We start from the raw sequence: 16,935 nt of genomic DNA on the forward strand, positions 1-16,935 counted from the left end.
AAAAATTTCCAGGAACGGCAGCTGATATCTATTGAGTGCTAACTATGCATCTGGCAACGAGCCGGGCGATTTTACCTGCATCACTTTATTTGATCTTTGCAATAATTACATGCTACTTTTATCATGCAGGGGAAGGAGCGGAGGCTTACAGCCATGGTTCTCAAGCTGGGGTGATTCTGGCCATGCCCTCCTCCCCCTACTCCAGGGGACATTTGCCAGTGTCTGAAGATGCTTTTAATTGTCCCAGCAATGGGTAGGGGTGAGGTGGTGAGGTGGGGGTGGGGGTGGCTGCTACTGATATTTAGTAGCTGGGGGCGGGTGCCAGGGATGCTGCTAAACATCTTCCAAAGTGCAGGCAGCCCCCACAACAAAGAATTATCTGCCCAAAAGGTCAATAGTGTTGATGCTGAGAAACCCCGGATTACAGAGAACCCAGTCAACCTGGCTAAGGAACTCGTACTCTTCCCCCAACCCATTTAGAAAGTAATTTCAAAGCTGATTTATTAAAAGAAAATCATGCTTTTCCACTTGGGGCCAGCATTCAGCAAAATTCAGAGAGGAGAAATTTTTTGCTTTGATATTCTTCCTCTTGTACCATATATTTTTTTTTTTTTTCTGAGACAAGAGTGTCACTCTGTTGCCCAGGCTAGAGTGCTGTGGCGTCAGCCTAGCTCACAGCAACCTCAAACTCCTGGGCTCAAGCGATCCTCCTGCCTCAGCCTCCCGAGTAGCTGGGACTACAGGCATGCGCCACTATGCCTGGCTAATTTTTCTATATATTTTTAGTAGTCCAGCTAATTTCTTTCTATTTTTAGGAGAGACAGGGGTCTCGCTCTTTCTCAGGCTGGTCTCGAACTCCTGACCTTAAGCGATCCTCCCGCCTCCGCCTCCCAGAGTGCTAGGATTATAGGCGTAAGCCACCGTGCCCGGCCCACTTGTACCTTTTTGATGCTCTATTCTGGAGTGGCATTCTCTGTCCCTAACTTAGGGTCCCACGGCCTTGGTACTTAGAAGGATAGATCCCACTTTGCTCCTTCCATCCCACTCCCATTGCCCTCAAAACTTATTCGTCCTATCTTCTAGCACTTAGGAAACCTGATAACAATAATCCGTGCCCAGAGGAGAAGGCCACAGAGCCTTGCTTCCTTCACCCTTGTAGCCAGGCCTCCCATCCCTGCAGGATTTTCACAAGGTCTCCCAGCAGACAGGATCCAAAGTGTCAGCTAGGTGTCCAGTCTCAAGTGAGGAGACTGATGCCTTGGCAAATAGTTGGGGGGAAACAAACATTTCTGGGCAGAAAGAGAGAAACCCACGTTCTCAACCACCATGCTGCATCGTCTCTACTGAGTGTGCGCACCTGCTCACACCCACAGGTGCACACACACTCAGAGGGGGCTGGGTGTTCAGCTCTGTGGTTCTTCCTGTTTCTCAGGGTCCCTGCTGGGGCGCTGCTTACGAAAGCAGGGCAGGGACCACCGGATGTCTGGTCAACCCAGCAGAGGTGACGGCCACACGGATTCCCCTTTGAGGTGCAGCAGGCGGCGGGCGAGGCTGAGGCTCTCACGTTATTACCGTCCTCATGCAGTGCAAGGTAAGCTTGTCGGTTCAGGATGTCTTCCTGAAGCCCACGCCACTGACCTTGTTCCAGATGAGGACAGGCGTTGGGATTCCAATGACCTCACAGCTCAAGTACACCTGGGCGCCAGTGACGTTCCAGATGTCCTTGGGGGGCGTCACTATGGAGGGACCTGCAAGAGAGGGCAAAAAGGCAAAGCCATCTTTTAAAAAGCCCCTCACATTAGCCGCGGTAGTCAGCATCCTGGGAAGTAAACATCTGATGATGTGTATGAGGCCATCACCTTGGGGATCACCTGAAGCAAAGTTCAAAGACCAGACTGGCTTCCTCATGCCACCAGCATGATCTTTAAGCTCTACTTTGGAAACGGCATAATCTCAACAAACCAACAAAAACAATTAGGAAGAAAAATTTGTTGTTAAAATTTTCTTCTTCCCCAGATCATGCTTAAAGGAGTTTTAATTGACCAGCTGTTTTGTATTAGCTGAGAATTTCCTATTAGTATGGGGACATTTTAGTTTCAAAATGTGTAATGTTTTTCTTGTTTGGTTTACCATTATTTCTGTTTTTGAGGGAGAGGGGAGAGAGGCAACAGACAACAACTCCTTGGAAAATGAAAGAAAAAAGATTTTAGAAGGTATTTGAAAATGTGCTGGGCACCCACACAGGATGGCAGCCCTTGCCTCAAGAAGCTTAGGATCTAAGGTGGACAAGGCAGGGTGATGAGGCCTGGTTGAAGAGAAAGACGTGGGGTGCTGTGTGCCTTAGGGGACCAGAAGGGGCACCTTTGAAAAGAAGGAGCCTGGGGGTCAAGGAAGATGGTGCAAGGGTCCTTCTCCTAGGGCAGGTCTGGAGAGGCAGCTGGTGAGAGAGAAGAGTGACTGGTCTATAGTGTGTGGCCAGGGCCCCCTCGGAAAGGGCTCTCAGTGTCCAGTTCCCTGGCAGGGGGCATTGGCAGGTGGGGGCGCCTAAATAGAGTCAGCAGGTATGGGACCACCTGAGAGAGGCCAGAGCGACACCGCCCCACCCCCTCTAATTCTGGAACACGCCCCTCCCCTTTTCATCGCAGCTCCCTTTGGAAAGAAGGTCCTGACTCAGAATCAATATCTGTTATGCGCATCCTTTCTGCTACTAAAGTGCTGTGACTCTCTGGTGTGACTCTCTGGTCCTTAGCAAACTGTGGTCCACGGGCCAAATCTGGCCCACAACCTGTTTTTGCATGGCCTGCAGGATAAGAATGGTGTTTGCATTTTTAAGTGGTTAAAAAAAATAAAAGAAAGATAGTATTTCATGATGTGTGGACAAAGTGTAAGAAATTCACGTTTCAGGGTCCGTAAAATAAAGTTTTATTGGAACACGGCCACGCCCATTTGTTTACAACAGTCTCACGCTGCTAGAGGAGCTGTGGCTGAGGCTGTCTGCCCTAAAAGGATCATTATCTGGCCCTTTATGGAAGAAATTTGCTGATTCCTGCTCTAATCAACTGAGGGGAGACTGATGCCTACATAAGATATTATGGGAACATCTCAGGACTTGAATGCTCTATACATTCCCCGGAGCTGATATAAGTAAACCCTCTGGGTGATTTCAGGTTCAGCTCTGAAACATAATACTTTTGAAGCCAACAGATACCGAGAAAGCACGTGCTTGCTGACTGCTCCTTTCTCCTCGGGGGCTGGGTCCCCAACATCTGTGGTAAAACAGACATGTACACCCACGTTTTAGTTGGTATTCAAATTCTGCTGATTCTGAGTGCCAGGGTTCAGCCACCTTCAGAGAGACCTAGGACAGTCCACAGAGGAGGGGACGCAGAGCTGGGAGCCCGGGTTGCCCGTGTGGGACAGTGCGCTGCTCCAGAGCCACACCTGGCCCTTACTTGAAGCTCAGCACAATTTCTTGAAGGAATGGGTTAATTATTCCTTCTGAATCGCAAATCTCTGCTGCCTTGGATCTTCCAGCCTAGTGAAATATCTTACTGCAGGGTCATCTTGCATCAGAGTCCTGGGAAAGGGACAACCTTCCCTTTAGGCCTGGAAAGTTTTCTGGCATAATCAGCATTCAAAGGACATGAAGTCTCTCCCTTTTTGCAACCGGGCTATTTCCAGCACACTGTCATTTCTTGAAACAGAAAGGAAATGACCCCAGTATGCAAGATTTTCCCACTCATCTAAAGTATTAGAAGATGATTTTTTAGAATCCCTCGGGATATTTTTTGTCCCCCCCCCCCCGGTAAGAACGTACAAAACAATCACAGTCTGGAAAGCTCCAAACACGTTTTTTGTTTCCTTCCCTCGAAACCATAGATCTGTGTAGGAAGCCTATATCCTGGCCAGGGGTCTTGGCTTTTCTGTTTCAGACATGGCTGTGGTGGGCGTAGCGGTGCTGTGTTTATGTTTCTGGCTCTGTCTCAGACACTTCCTAGTCTGCATGCACCAAGTCAGAACCCTGCAAAGGGCGGGGCCTCGCCCCATCCCAGGCTTTCCCCAGGGCCCTGGGACCCCAAGGGCTTGGACACCACATAGCCGGATCTGGCTGGACTTTGAACTGCTTTTGTCCACCCCTCTGAGAGCCCTTGTGCTGCTCTGTCCTCCTTCCCACACACAGACTTGGCAGGAGGACCTCAAAGCTCAGGGGATCTCAAGGGATTGTTCTCAGAAGAATACCAGTGTTCAGAGGGCTGGAGGGGCTTGGGAACAAAGCCGCCTGTCATGTATCCAAACCACACGAGGAATGCCAGATGGTGTTACTGTGCGGATCCGAATGCCTCAGCTTTGCAAAAAGCCACTTATTTTAACCTGCGTCTATGTCCCTGTCGTCTGGACAGTAGCAGAGTCAGCAGTCTTGGTCAGGGGCAGACTCTGGAGTGCTAATGGGAGAATTCCAGCCTGATTTTGTCATGCTATGGTTTTTTCCCATGGCATAATGTTTTAGATACACATTCTTGGTTTTAATATAATCTAATTTATCAAGTTTCTTTTTTATGGTTAGTGCTTTCTGTGTCCTGTTTAAGAAAATTTTTGTCAGAGACAGTTTATGATGGGGAAAAAAAAAGGAAATTTTTGCCTAGCTCAAGTCTATAAAGATCTATTTTCTTCTAAAAGCTTTATGGTTTCCTTTTCACATTTAGGTTTTTGGTCTATATTGAATTAATTTTTGTGTACTCTGTGAGGTCAAGGTCAAGGTTCATTTTTTTCCCCTCCAAAAGGACATCCATTTGCTTCAGCAACATTCATTTAAAGGACCATCCTTTTCCTATTGGAACATGATAATTAATGCCTTTGCAGTAAGTCCATTGACTACTTATATGTGGGTCTATTTCTGGACCCTCTATTCTATGCCATTGGTCTATGTGTCTATCCTTGCACCAATAACCATGGTATAATTTAGAAATCAATTGTGCCAAAACTTAAGCACTAAATAGAGGGCAGATGTATTTATCTCCCTCCAATCCTCTCATTATTCCAAGAAACAGAACATTCTTAGAGAAGCAAGAATTCTTTAAAAACATTTGGACCCAGCAATATTCTTTATAAGAGCGATCACCAGGGGATCTAAGAATCGTACTGTGGGTTCCTCTTTCTCCCTCCCAATCCTTGGAATACCTTACATGCATAGCTTGAGTCACCATTTGGACTTTTCTAAGAACATAAATGATTTTGTCAAGTCTGCCACTGGGCTATCCCCGAAATGCCACAGGGTTTCCATACCACAAAAATCTGTATTATTTGCTGACCCCTGTTGGGGTGACGGAGTGGAAGGGCAGAGGAGGAGTTTGCTGCATAACATTTACAAAACCCCTGGACTTCTTCAAATATCCTTGAACAAATACTGGATTCACTATCACAATGAAAAGCTTAACAAGCAATATCTAAACTGGGAAGTGCTAACCTGTAGAACGGCCCTTTGGTTTTGATATGTAGTCTCTTGCAAAGGAAAGTCAGATCAATAAATGATTAGAGTAATATTTACATGATTGACAGACCTCCCATAGGAGGTGGAGGCACGTTGGCTGCCCCCCGACTTCCCATGTGGGAAGAATCCACAGGGCTTCAGCCCTCTTCCCACTCTCTTTGTTCTGAGCTGATACCTGCTAGGACATCTACTTACTAAGCTCTGCTTGGTTCTTTGGCACCTTACCTGGTCTGGAAATTTCCCCAGAGTATGCAGGTGAGTTTCTCGCTTACCTAGAGAAACTCTCAATAAAGGCAGAACACAGCAGCATTAGGGAAAGACAAGTGATGATACATAGTGAGAAAGAATGATCTAATGCTGACCCCACAGAGACACCAAGAGGAGAAGTCTTGCATGGAAGAGAAGAGATGGTGAAATGCTCTCCATGGATAATGGCAGCCCAAGCACATCGCACTCCTCTCCCCCACTCTAAAGAACCATTTGTCCACATATTCCTTGGATAGGCAGTTCCACTGCCGATAATCATCTCGAATTCCATGTCTGTCTGCGATTCGATTCATGAGGGCTCTGTTCTACCTTAGGAGAGCACGTCACTCGATGCCTCCTTACCAAATAACTTCTAACTCTTTCCATTCTGCCTTTTTTCCAAGAAGTCCTAAGCAGATCCAGAATTTGTTTCTGTTTTGAAGGATAAAGGAATTTTTAGCTCATTCTGAGCTAATTTTCTCATACAGAAAGCTCAAAATCAGTCCTCAAGTCCAGGCCAAGGGTAACAACATTGCCATCTAAATCATGTTCAGTGTTTGGATTCCATTTAAAACAAGTCACAGAATTTTTAAGTGTATAGGGACAAACACCAGGATAGGTCCAATTATTTATTTATCCTTGCCCTTGTTCCATTAAAGACTTCGGGCTGCTCAAACATCTGTCTAGCAAACATCCTGTCCATAGTAGAACTGACTGTGCACTGCCCCCTCCCTCTACCCTCCCCAGGCAACTCCAGAAAGCAACCAGGCTGCCCGCAGAGCTGCCCGGTGGCTGAAGTGAAGAACAGTCCACCGAAAGCTTTCCTCACCTCACACCCATCCATACTTTCCTATCTCAGAGGACTGTCCCCAAACCAGGCTATCCCATTTCCCTCTTCTATCTTACACAACTCAGTCAATCCTCATTGAGTCTCTTGATCCCTCTCAACCCTCTAAATTCATGTTCTTGCTCCCCTATTGTTTACAACTCTTGCCCAGTAACCTTCGATGGTCTCTCCTTTTTAATTATTCCTTAAAGGGAAAGAAGAAGAAAGAAGGAAGGGAGGAGGTAGAGGAGAAGGAGAAGAAGGAAGAAATGAAATGAAGAAAGCCAGCTCCTAAATGAAGTTGTAGCAAGGAAGAATAAAGTTCTCAGTTTGGAAGAAAACTAAAATTCAATTTAATGAATTGGTGTCACCTTAAAAGTACCTAGAATTAGTTATAAGTTTCCTGCAGAATCTCCACCTAAGTCTGCATCCTCCTCCTTAGCAGCTTTTAGTTAAGTTCTAGACAAACGACCCACACACTACCGGGTTACTTTAGGAATATTCGACTGTAATCTAGAAATAGCTATGTTCTGAGATATCACTAGAGATATACAAAAGGACGTTTGTAGATGGGTGGATTTAAATGTGGAATATTATGACTTGTTTCTGAAGAGTCCGAGAAGGGCAGTTCTCCCAAAACACACAAATGTCGTGAGGAAAAGACCTTGAAATGGAATTAATTTTGAATGTGACCAGCAATTCATTCAAACTGGTTTTATATAAAGTTGTAGTAGAGAGGGCAGAGTTAAAATTCGTTATCCTGTGAAAAGCACAGGCAGGGATAATGTTAAAGAAGTATGTGAACAATTTCCTCATCTCTTACAGAGCACAAAGCACTTCCCAGCCATGACCTGAGATGTCCTCCCCACGTTGCTATTAAAAAGAAAAAAAAAAAAGACAAAGCACTCCTGGGGATAGAACATTTGGCTCTGGATCCCTGTCTACCATTTATAGCCAAAAGACCTTGAACAACCCACTTAGCCATTTTTACAGAAAAAGAAACTAGGGTGTGTCTGAGAATCTTCTCTTTGGGTTTGGATGTGAGTGCACCTGTCATGAACGTGTCCTGGAACACAGTCATGTGGCATCTCTGATATCTATGAAGTTCTGAGGTTCCACTGCCTGGCTCTGGAGCTCTCGACCTTTGCAAACCAGCATCTCCTCGCCTACCTAAATGCAACGTATGCAACTCATAACATAGTACATTCTCCCAGGGATGAAAAAAACAGAGTCTATAATGGTATCGCCCATTATCTAGTTCACCAGTTTTTTCATCTGAAATAACTGCATAGGAGATGTTAGGAGAGGTGATGTTTTAAAGCTGAACATACTCCACTGAACCTGGGAAATGGTCAAAATCAAATTTTCCCCAGTAGTCAATTTCTGTCCTCCAATATTAAATTTAACCACATATTTTTTGCTTCATTGCTTTCCTCATTTCCCCGACCAGCTCTTACATTTTTACTCTACCAATTCACTCTTCTTTCTCCCTTCTACCCAAATTCACTCTCTGCTCCCACCATCCCTGCTCACCCACCATGACATCCTCATCACCTCCTCTAAAACCTTTGCTTACATTGATGAACTTGCCTACTTGGAATGTCTTATTTTGTCTCATTCTTGTCTATGCTCTACCTTTTATTTGATATTTTAAGTCTGAAGTTTCATTTCCCTTTGACAATTTTTACAGCTCCAGGCCACCCTAATTTTTTTTTCTGAAGTCCTGTCGGGTCCAGAGTTAGTTCCACAGAGCTTAGTGCATCACTGTTCTCTAATGCTTTCCCCAGCTGGGCTAACTGAAGATGCCAGCATCTGATGGAATCAGAACGGAGCCAGGAGCTGTGGAATCAGATGCTGTTCATGTTCATTGGAAGGAGGGAGAGCCCAGACTTGAAGGAGGGAGTTCCCAGAGGAACCCACAGTATGATTCTTAGTGGGTAAAGGGCAGCAGCAACTTCAGAACAGCATAACACGATTAGCCAAACAGAACTCAGAAGATAGCTCCTGCCATGAAAATGCACCAGTGCACACATTGCCAAGCTACGTAACCAAAGTGGTATTACAGCTACCTCTTGTTTATCAGCTGACAGATTATTCATCAGGATTTTCTTTACTATCTGACTTTCTGTTGCCATCAGGGATGTTTCTTGGCTACTGCCCACTCATCAGCCAATGAGTCTATGACCAGGGGATGCAAAGGAGTTTGAACGTATATCACTCAAAGTAAATCCCACTGAGAAGCGTGGGTCTGGTAGGAGGAAAAGATCATCAATGATCCTTACATCAAAAACAAAGAGTTTCTTCCTCATGCTGGGGTACAGTATGCAAATGATGGTTCTCACTGAGTACTTATTAATAGGGCTAAGATAACTGAGTATAAGGACTTCTCCAAGTTATGATAGATTAGCAAACACTCATCTTGACTCTTAATGATGCCGGGTCCTGAAATAGTTCATACAGAGAATGTGCATTAATACCAAATAAGGAGAAAAGTGGGGTTTAAGAAAGATCTCAGATACCACATATGGAAATAAAGAGTTCTGACAACCTGGCAAAAATCCCGAGGTGGAGATGGGATTCCGATAATGCATTAAAGGGAAAAGGACCAAACAAAAGTACAAAATGGGAAAAGAATAGTAGGAAGGCACTATGGCCAACAGGGGGAAGGGGATGAAACAAGTGGAAACTTCCTGATATTAAATAAGGGGAAGCAGTAACCGTATGGCTAATTAAAGAGCAGAGCCATCTGCCAAGGCAAGTCACTGAGGGAACTTCCAGAGGTGGGGTGACGTAGGAGCTGAACCTCACTATAGGATCTAGCACAGAGTCTCAGGGGTGTCAGCTGAGGACAGTGAGGGGAGGAGAAGAAAGTACTAAATCATAAGCAGCATAGGCCACATTTAATTTCAGGGTTTTAGTTAAAGGCAAATTAATCTGGCTATGGTAACTACTGTTAGTCATTTACTCTTTAGTATGAAGGAAGAGCCAATAGCTTATAATGATGGGGTACTGCCAGACATTGTTTGGGGCAAAAGCATATAAGAACTGCTTCCTCTTCTCTAGATATAATCTATTGGGGTGGGATGGGGGAGGTTTAGCACATTAAGACTGAGAACAAAATGCTGGGGAGGTACTATAATAGATTATAGTGAATTTGGAGCATGGGCTTGGAATCAGGAATTCTGCTCGGCCACTCCTGAGTTATGCAACATTGCACAATGCTTTTAACTTCCCCCAGTTTATTTATCTGTGAAATGGGATAATAATATCCAAGTCATTAGATCATCAGAAAGATCAAACAAGATACAGCAATTAGCACAGTACCTGGCATGGGGCAAACATTCAGTAGGTATCAGCTATTGCTTTTCATTTCAAAAGTTGAACTTCCATCAAAAAAGGAGACAGGCAGGGACCTGCCTGAGCAGAGGTGTGGAGGCAGGAAAACGCCTGCCTGCCCTGAACAGCGAGCACGCGGGGCTGGCTGGGGAGAGGGTTGTGCAACAGGACGGGGGCTGAGATTTACGCGGATGGGGGCACCACAGATGGCAGATGAGGTGGGGCTCCAGGATCCAGTGTACCTGATTTAAGTGGCATTTCTGGAGATGATTTTGGAGGTCTTTGCACTTGGATGGGACAGGGCAGGGATTAGGGCCTAACTCAAGGTGGTAGCAATGGGAATGGAGAGGAAAGGGGCAGGACTTGAGAGATTATTCAGGAGGAACTAACGCTACCCCGTAACTGACTGCATGTGGGGAAAGGGGTGAGCCTCCAAGGTTGGAAGAGGCTGCTGCACCGTGAACAGAAGCAGGGGTGTCGTTCTGACGAAGGTGCTGGATTGGAGCAGAGGAAAGGATGGGTTTAGGTTTACACTTGAATTTGAGGTATCACCTGGGTAATGAAGAGACACTGAAGCCCATGGGGAGAGGAGAAGGGATGCGGACTGGGGAGAGCAGGGGTGCTAAGGCAAACACCATTTAGCTGACATTATCGTCCTGGGAAGGCTATGCAGGTTCCTTCGTGTGGACAGGAGACAGCTTTGGCTGTCCTCCCCACCAGCTTCTCAGTAGGGACTTCCCTCAGCTTGCTCCCAGCCCATCCTCACCCCACCCTGGGCAAGGCAGAGAGGTGGACAGATGGGCCTTGCTCAGCCACCAGCCACGGATGTGCAGGGGCAGGCCGTCTGAAAGCAGACTGCCCAACACAACACAACCCTGGTGACAGTGCTCGCACGTCTTGTGAATGACATTTCCTGGCTGACTCCTTGTTACTTCTGGATTAATGAGACACCCACTTGGGCTCCAATCTTTGATGCTGAAAATCTTCTTAGCGTGTATTAGTCTACTTCTTTTCAAGCAGACATAGTATTCAGATGTCTTCCTGTGATGATTGTGAATCTTGCAGTATCTCAAAATTATAACCATAAATTTTAACTGACCATGGAACACGAACAGAGAGTCACTTCTTGAAATTTGTTGCTTGTAAACAAATCTCTTTATTTTATGTTCTTGTTTTTAAAGATAGCGTCTCCCTCTGGCACCCAGAGTGGAGTACGGTGGTACGGTCATAGCTCACCATAACCTCGCACTTCTGGGCTCAAGGGATCCTCCCACCTCGGCCTCCCAGAGTGCTGGGATTACAGGTGTGAGCCACTGCGCCCGGCCACAAACAAATCTGTTAATTGATGAAGTTTTCTTATTCTCTTCTTCTTGGTGTGAGTCTACCACAAAAACAGTGGAGTACTGACCAAGGGTCTGATTCCAGGGTGATTCTGGTCTGGTGTCTCCCTTGGAGGGACTCTGCTAATGTCGTAAATCCATGAAGGTTTAAAATCATGTTCAGGAGTGTAAGGTGGTGAGCTCACTCCGGGAGGAGTGTGATGGATGAGGTCACATGGGGCTGTGTCAGCAACATGGCCCAGAGATGAGCTGCCTTATCCAGCAAGGCTCCCACGGAAGTTGGAATATCTAAACTACGATCAAAATACCAGACTGACTTAAGTCCACACAAATTAAATTAGCAGGGCTGGAGTTTCATTTGGTTTGAGCACATGGAAGAATTGACTTGTTATAAGAGTGTCTTTCTGAAGGGAAACTCCCTAGTTACGTGGGTGTCTCTTGTCCACATTAACCTAGCCTTGGAGATGCTTTCTGTCCACGTCTCACGGGCCTGTCCTGTCTGGACTATGACTCACCTTAAATCCAACACATGAAAGTTTTACATCACTTTTTCCTGTCCTGCAAGCACTGGACTGGGTGGGGAAGTCTCTGCACTAGGGCATTGATTGCCAACCATGAGGATGGCCACACCTGATTCTGAGACTCCTAGTAGCCTAAACAGTGAGTTTCCCCCCAGGACTCTTCATCTGTGAATCCCTGCTCGTCCCTAGTCCCCTGCATACATGGTCAGTGCCTGGCACCCTCAGGATCAGGGAGTTTTTCTGAACCGTCTACCTGCACGGGGGAGTCTTCCTGGGACTGGAGACGCCCCCCACCCTCAAAGCGTGGTGTCCATCCAGGGGCTCTGTGCTGGCTGACAAGAGTTGCAGTCTGCTTAGATGTCCTCAAGCCCTGCCCCTGGGGAGAAGGACGTAACAGATTCCCAAGTGGCCTTCAACTTCAGGAAGGTTGGACTTGCTAAATCTACACTCTGGAACGTTTTGGAAAGCTGGAGAAGGCTGAGGCCTCAACTCCAGGGAGGCCCTGGGGGGATACTACGGTGGCCAATTCTGCTGTCCCCTGTCCACCCTGACAACCCAGCAGTGCAGGGAGCTTAACAACCTGGGCCTTCTCGGCTCCCTGAGAACTAGACAAGCCTTCAGCACCACTATTTGCCCCAGGTAGACATTTATACTGTGGGAATCCCAGCAAATCCTTTGAGCCAGGCTGACAGGCTAGAAAGAGCCTGCGGAATTTCGCAGTAAAATATAAGGTGACCCTCTTAGACTAGGGGTTACCAAACAGATTTGCTCCATCTCCAGAAGGTCATGCAGATTGGAAAAGACATCGTAAAGGGGTATCTGCAGAAATAGCAGGCTGCAGACCCGCAGAGCCAACAGGAAAAGCCCCGACCAGCCAGGTACTGGCCTCTACGAACGATTCTGTCCTGCGGGATCTTACTCCGTGGGTGCCAATCCTGGCTGCACACTGGACTCTTCTGAGTGTGTCTAAAAGGTACCTGTGCCTGGGCTGCACTCCCAGAGCTCCTCACGGGTGTGGACGTGGGGTGTGACACAGATATTTTAAAAAAACTCCCTAGACAGAAGCACTCAATCAAAACATGGCTTTAGGGCACCAGATACTCAGATGATAAGGAAGACGGGAAAGTGGAAAGCGGGAGAGGAGGAGAGGTGGACAGGTGTGAGAAATTACGTTCCTGGGTCTCTCAGGGGAGTGAGAGGCCAAGTGCCACTTAGGAGGTACAGGTGTTCTAGGGGAATCGAGGGAACCCGCTGCGCTGGTTCTGGGCGTAGAGTACAGACACCTGATACCAACGCCACCAGCACAACCCATTGCAGCTGTTACTACTGCAGTCTTGCGGGGGACGGTGGGCAGTGGCTTCCCTCCCTCCCTCCCTCCTTTTGACAGAAGCGTCTGAGTTGCTGTTCTCAGAGTCTTAGCAGTTCTCCTCTGCACCGGTTTCCATTTTCACAAATGGCTCCCACCTGCGCCCTGCTCCCTCCCAATTCCCACCCTCCATTGCGCTGCACCGAGATCCTCGCTCTTCCTCTTGGGGCAAGGAGCAGGCTGAGATGAAGGGGTGTCAACTGCCCCCTTTGGGCTTCCGAGGAGCAGAGCGCGGGGTGAGCCGCCTGCCTGGCAGGCATCTGGCGTTCGTACTTGGTGATGGTGATGGTGACGCTTTTGCCCTTCGGGCTCCAGTTCTGGTTTTATTTGGTCCAGCTGCGATGGGTCCTTGGCCGACACCCCAGACGTTACCCAGCCGTGCATAACTGCGCTCCTCTGTTCCTTCTCTGTGTTTGCCCCTTTTCCAGCTTGTCCCCTCTGGCTATTTTCCATCCCCTTTTGTGATGCCCAGAGACTCAAAAGCTCTCAGATATTTACCCTGTTCTTAGTTTATGCCGAGTGTTCTCAGATTTTCTCCCAGCTTCCTAGTAGGATTTAGTGTTTCTCGTCCCATTTTCTGCATTTTCCAGTGCTGTGCTTTATGGCCGAAACGGGAACAGAACACTCCTTTTACCCCTGGTGGGCTGATTCTCCCTCCGTGTGTGTCTTGAGTACGTACGATGTGTGCGACTGTGTGTTCCAGCACCACTACAAGACGATTTTTCTGAGTGCTGAGTGGAATTCATATCACAGAAGGTGCTAGATGTGGGTGCAGTGGACAGTCTTGGATGGACGAGATTCTTCCTTTAGGCTCAGAAGTGCCAAATATCACTGCTCTGCAATGGGTGTGTCTCTGATCATAGGGTAGGATGACCTATCTAGTGGGAACTGGGGACTTTGCGTAAACACTTTTATCACTTAGTCACTTAGTGAGGCGAGTCACACTTTCTTACCAGGCCGGGGGACAATGTGGAGCCCGTCTTGCTGGGTGTGAGCTGTGAGAAATGGGGCACACAGGTGTGCTCCCCTAGACAAAGGGATCCTGGGCATGGAAATGCTGCTCTTATTGGCATGTATAGGACCAGAAATCCTTGCTTCGGTACTTTGACTATTGTTCAGGCAGTGATTATTTTTCTTGTAGTGAATAATGATTTCTTTTTTGGAGTTTTGTCTTTGTTTTACTTGAATTGTGAATCCTTTACAGTGCAGAAAGAAACAAGGAAAGGGGTTTTCATGGCTTCTCTGGTAGACCGGGTTTTCAAAGTGAGGATATTATACCTTTACAAGGACTAGGAGTCACTATGTTAAAGTATCCTGAGGGTGAGGAGAGCATCCTAAAGCTTGGGTGAGCCCATAATAGAGCCACCCTTTCCCTTTGCAAGTTTTCCTTCTAGAGCAACCACAAGGTCCAGCATTGGAGATTTTATTCTTTTGTTTAAGTAAAGGAAAATAATGTCCTCATAGAGCAGGGGGGATTTCAGATTTGGCAGCTCTTCAGAGCAGCCATACGTAAAAGTAGGAAACTCATTCTTTACAGACAAGGGGAAGAAAATGTCCTCAATACTCCTGAAATTGCCCCTGAAGCTTCAGTCTGTTTCTCCCTAGCCCCTGCCTTTTGGGTACATTCTCAGGGAGTCTCTTTAGCAAAATGTGTGATCCCTTTAGAAAGCTGGGGACCTCAAAGATGGTGACTGGATCTCTGAACTTGGCTAAGCCAGGAGACTTCAAGCATCAAGACGATGCTTTTCGACAGGCACCAGCTGCCTGTGAAGGGGGGAAAGAGGTGGAGAAGCCATTCAGGTTTACCCTGTCCCTGGGAAAGGGTTACAGACTCTGAGCCCCTAAATCAGTTGAGCTGACACTTGAAGAGAAGAAAACGCAAAGTAAACTCAAACAGAGAAAATAAGAACAAGGCCCCTGGGACAAGGATGACATTGGCCTGTCTCCAAATTTCCACCCACATATCCATGGGAGCTTGGCCTCTCTGAAGACTAGAAGGTCATGATCTCTGGAGCTGAAAGCTATAATCCAATTCACAGAAAGTTTCTGGGTAATTTTTTTTAAATGAGCAAGCGGCATTTTAACCTGCACAATAATAATGAGGAATAAAAATTCCATAAATATTCCACAGTGTCAGCACTAGAGAGCTTTCCCCAGTGGCATGTAATATGCTCAGAAGATGATTAAAGAACAGATCTTTCTGGAACATACTGATCATGATCATTGGGACGGCCGGAGGTTTAATTCCTAATAATTAGTGGTTATCAAGAGAAAAATGTCATCTTATCATCGTCAACTTTAATACTCATTCCTATAATTAGAGCACTAACTTCTCCTACTGCCTAGTTGAGTTTACTTTTTAAGGCTAAATTTTTATGGAAAATGGTATAAAAGTTGAGAAAGGTCTACTGTAATACCAGCTATATCAAATTTCAGCATTGTATGGCATTAAGTAGGTAAAAACATGGAATGGACCAATTCATTCGGGCCCACTATGAACTAAGTGCTGTGCTGGGTGACTTCAGAGGTAGAAAGAAGACAGGGTTGGACCCCTACCTGAGAGGGATTTACAATCCAGGAAGTATAGACAGATAAGTAGACAGGCAATTATAATATGGGTAGAGTGAAACTGGCCCCATGATAGAAATACAAATATGAAAAATATTCTTACTGAGTAACTCAGAATTCAAGGAAGAGGAAAGGGGCTTTTAAAAGTTAAAGATGGTGGGTGGGGGTAGGTAAGGAAATTTCAGGTAAGGGGATCAGCATGTTCAAAGATGCAGGAAAGCTTCATGTGCCATTTGCAGGAACAATAGTAATACAATCGTCCTCCCCTTATCCATGAGGGATACTTTCAGATGCCTGAAACCCCAGTTAGCACTCAACTCTATACGGTCTATACGATGTTTTTTTCTATACATACATACCTCTGATAAAGTTTAATTTGTAAATTAGGCACAGTAAGAGATGAGCAATCATAACTAATAATAAAGTAGAACTATTATAACAATATGCCAGCATCACTACTCTTGTGCTTTGGGGCCATTATGAAGAGTTACTTGAACCCAAGGACTGGGATACTGCCACAGATAGATACCAAGTGACAGGCCAGTGGCGTCTACAGTGTGGACACGCCACACAAAGGGACAATTCACACCCTAGGCTGGATGAAGTTGGACAGTATGAGTTTTCATCACGATACTCAGAATAGTGTACAATTTCAAACTTATGAATTGTTATTTCTGGAATTTTCCATTTAATATTTTCAGACCACAGTTGACCTCAGGTAACTGAAACTGAGAAAAGTGAAAGTGGGGATAAGGGGGCACTACTGTACTTTACATTGGTATTGGGCTTTTATATGCATGACTTCATTTTGATTTTCCCAACAAGCTTCTGAGCTAAGCTAGTCCTTTGACAGATAAAGAAATTGAGGTTCATTGAGGTTAAGCATCTTGTGTACGGTCTTGTGTGGTGGTGTGGCCAGGACATGAATCTCGGTTTTCTGAGTCTAAACCCACAGCTTTCCCCATGCAACTGTGGCACCTCCCCACATAATCCAGCAGGGCTGGGGCGTCCTGTCTCATGTTGCTTTACTGGAGGGCGAGTTGTTTGGAAAGAAGGAAATGGAATCTTGAGAACTAGAGGCCAGACTAGACTGCAGTTTTCAATGTCAAGCCAAGGAGATTAGTTATGTCTACAAGTTATCAAGATGGAAAGAAAAACAAGAGTGTGGAAGCATTAATATATTTTGCAGGAGAGGTCACACAATTGCTGGAATCATTAACAGGAGTCATGCTTACCATTTCACA

The 16,935-nt window shown here is 46.1% G+C and overlaps 1 protein-coding gene across 1 annotated transcript in view; it reads right to left on the minus strand.

The window, feature by feature from the left end:
* IGFBP7 (insulin like growth factor binding protein 7) overlaps nt 1-16,935 on the minus strand; it is a 50,388-nt gene that overhangs the window by 4,941 nt on the left and 28,512 nt on the right. Inside the window, exon 2 of the mRNA XM_045531698.1 lies at nt 1,639-1,748. Within this exon, the coding sequence (XP_045387654.1) occupies nt 1,639-1,748 (110 nt within the window). The remainder of the gene's footprint in view (nt 1-1,638; nt 1,749-16,935) is intronic.

Source organism: Lemur catta, chromosome 19, assembly GCF_020740605.2.
Source record: "Lemur catta isolate mLemCat1 chromosome 19, mLemCat1.pri, whole genome shotgun sequence".
Classification (NCBI taxonomy): domain Eukaryota; kingdom Metazoa; phylum Chordata; class Mammalia; order Primates; family Lemuridae; genus Lemur; species Lemur catta.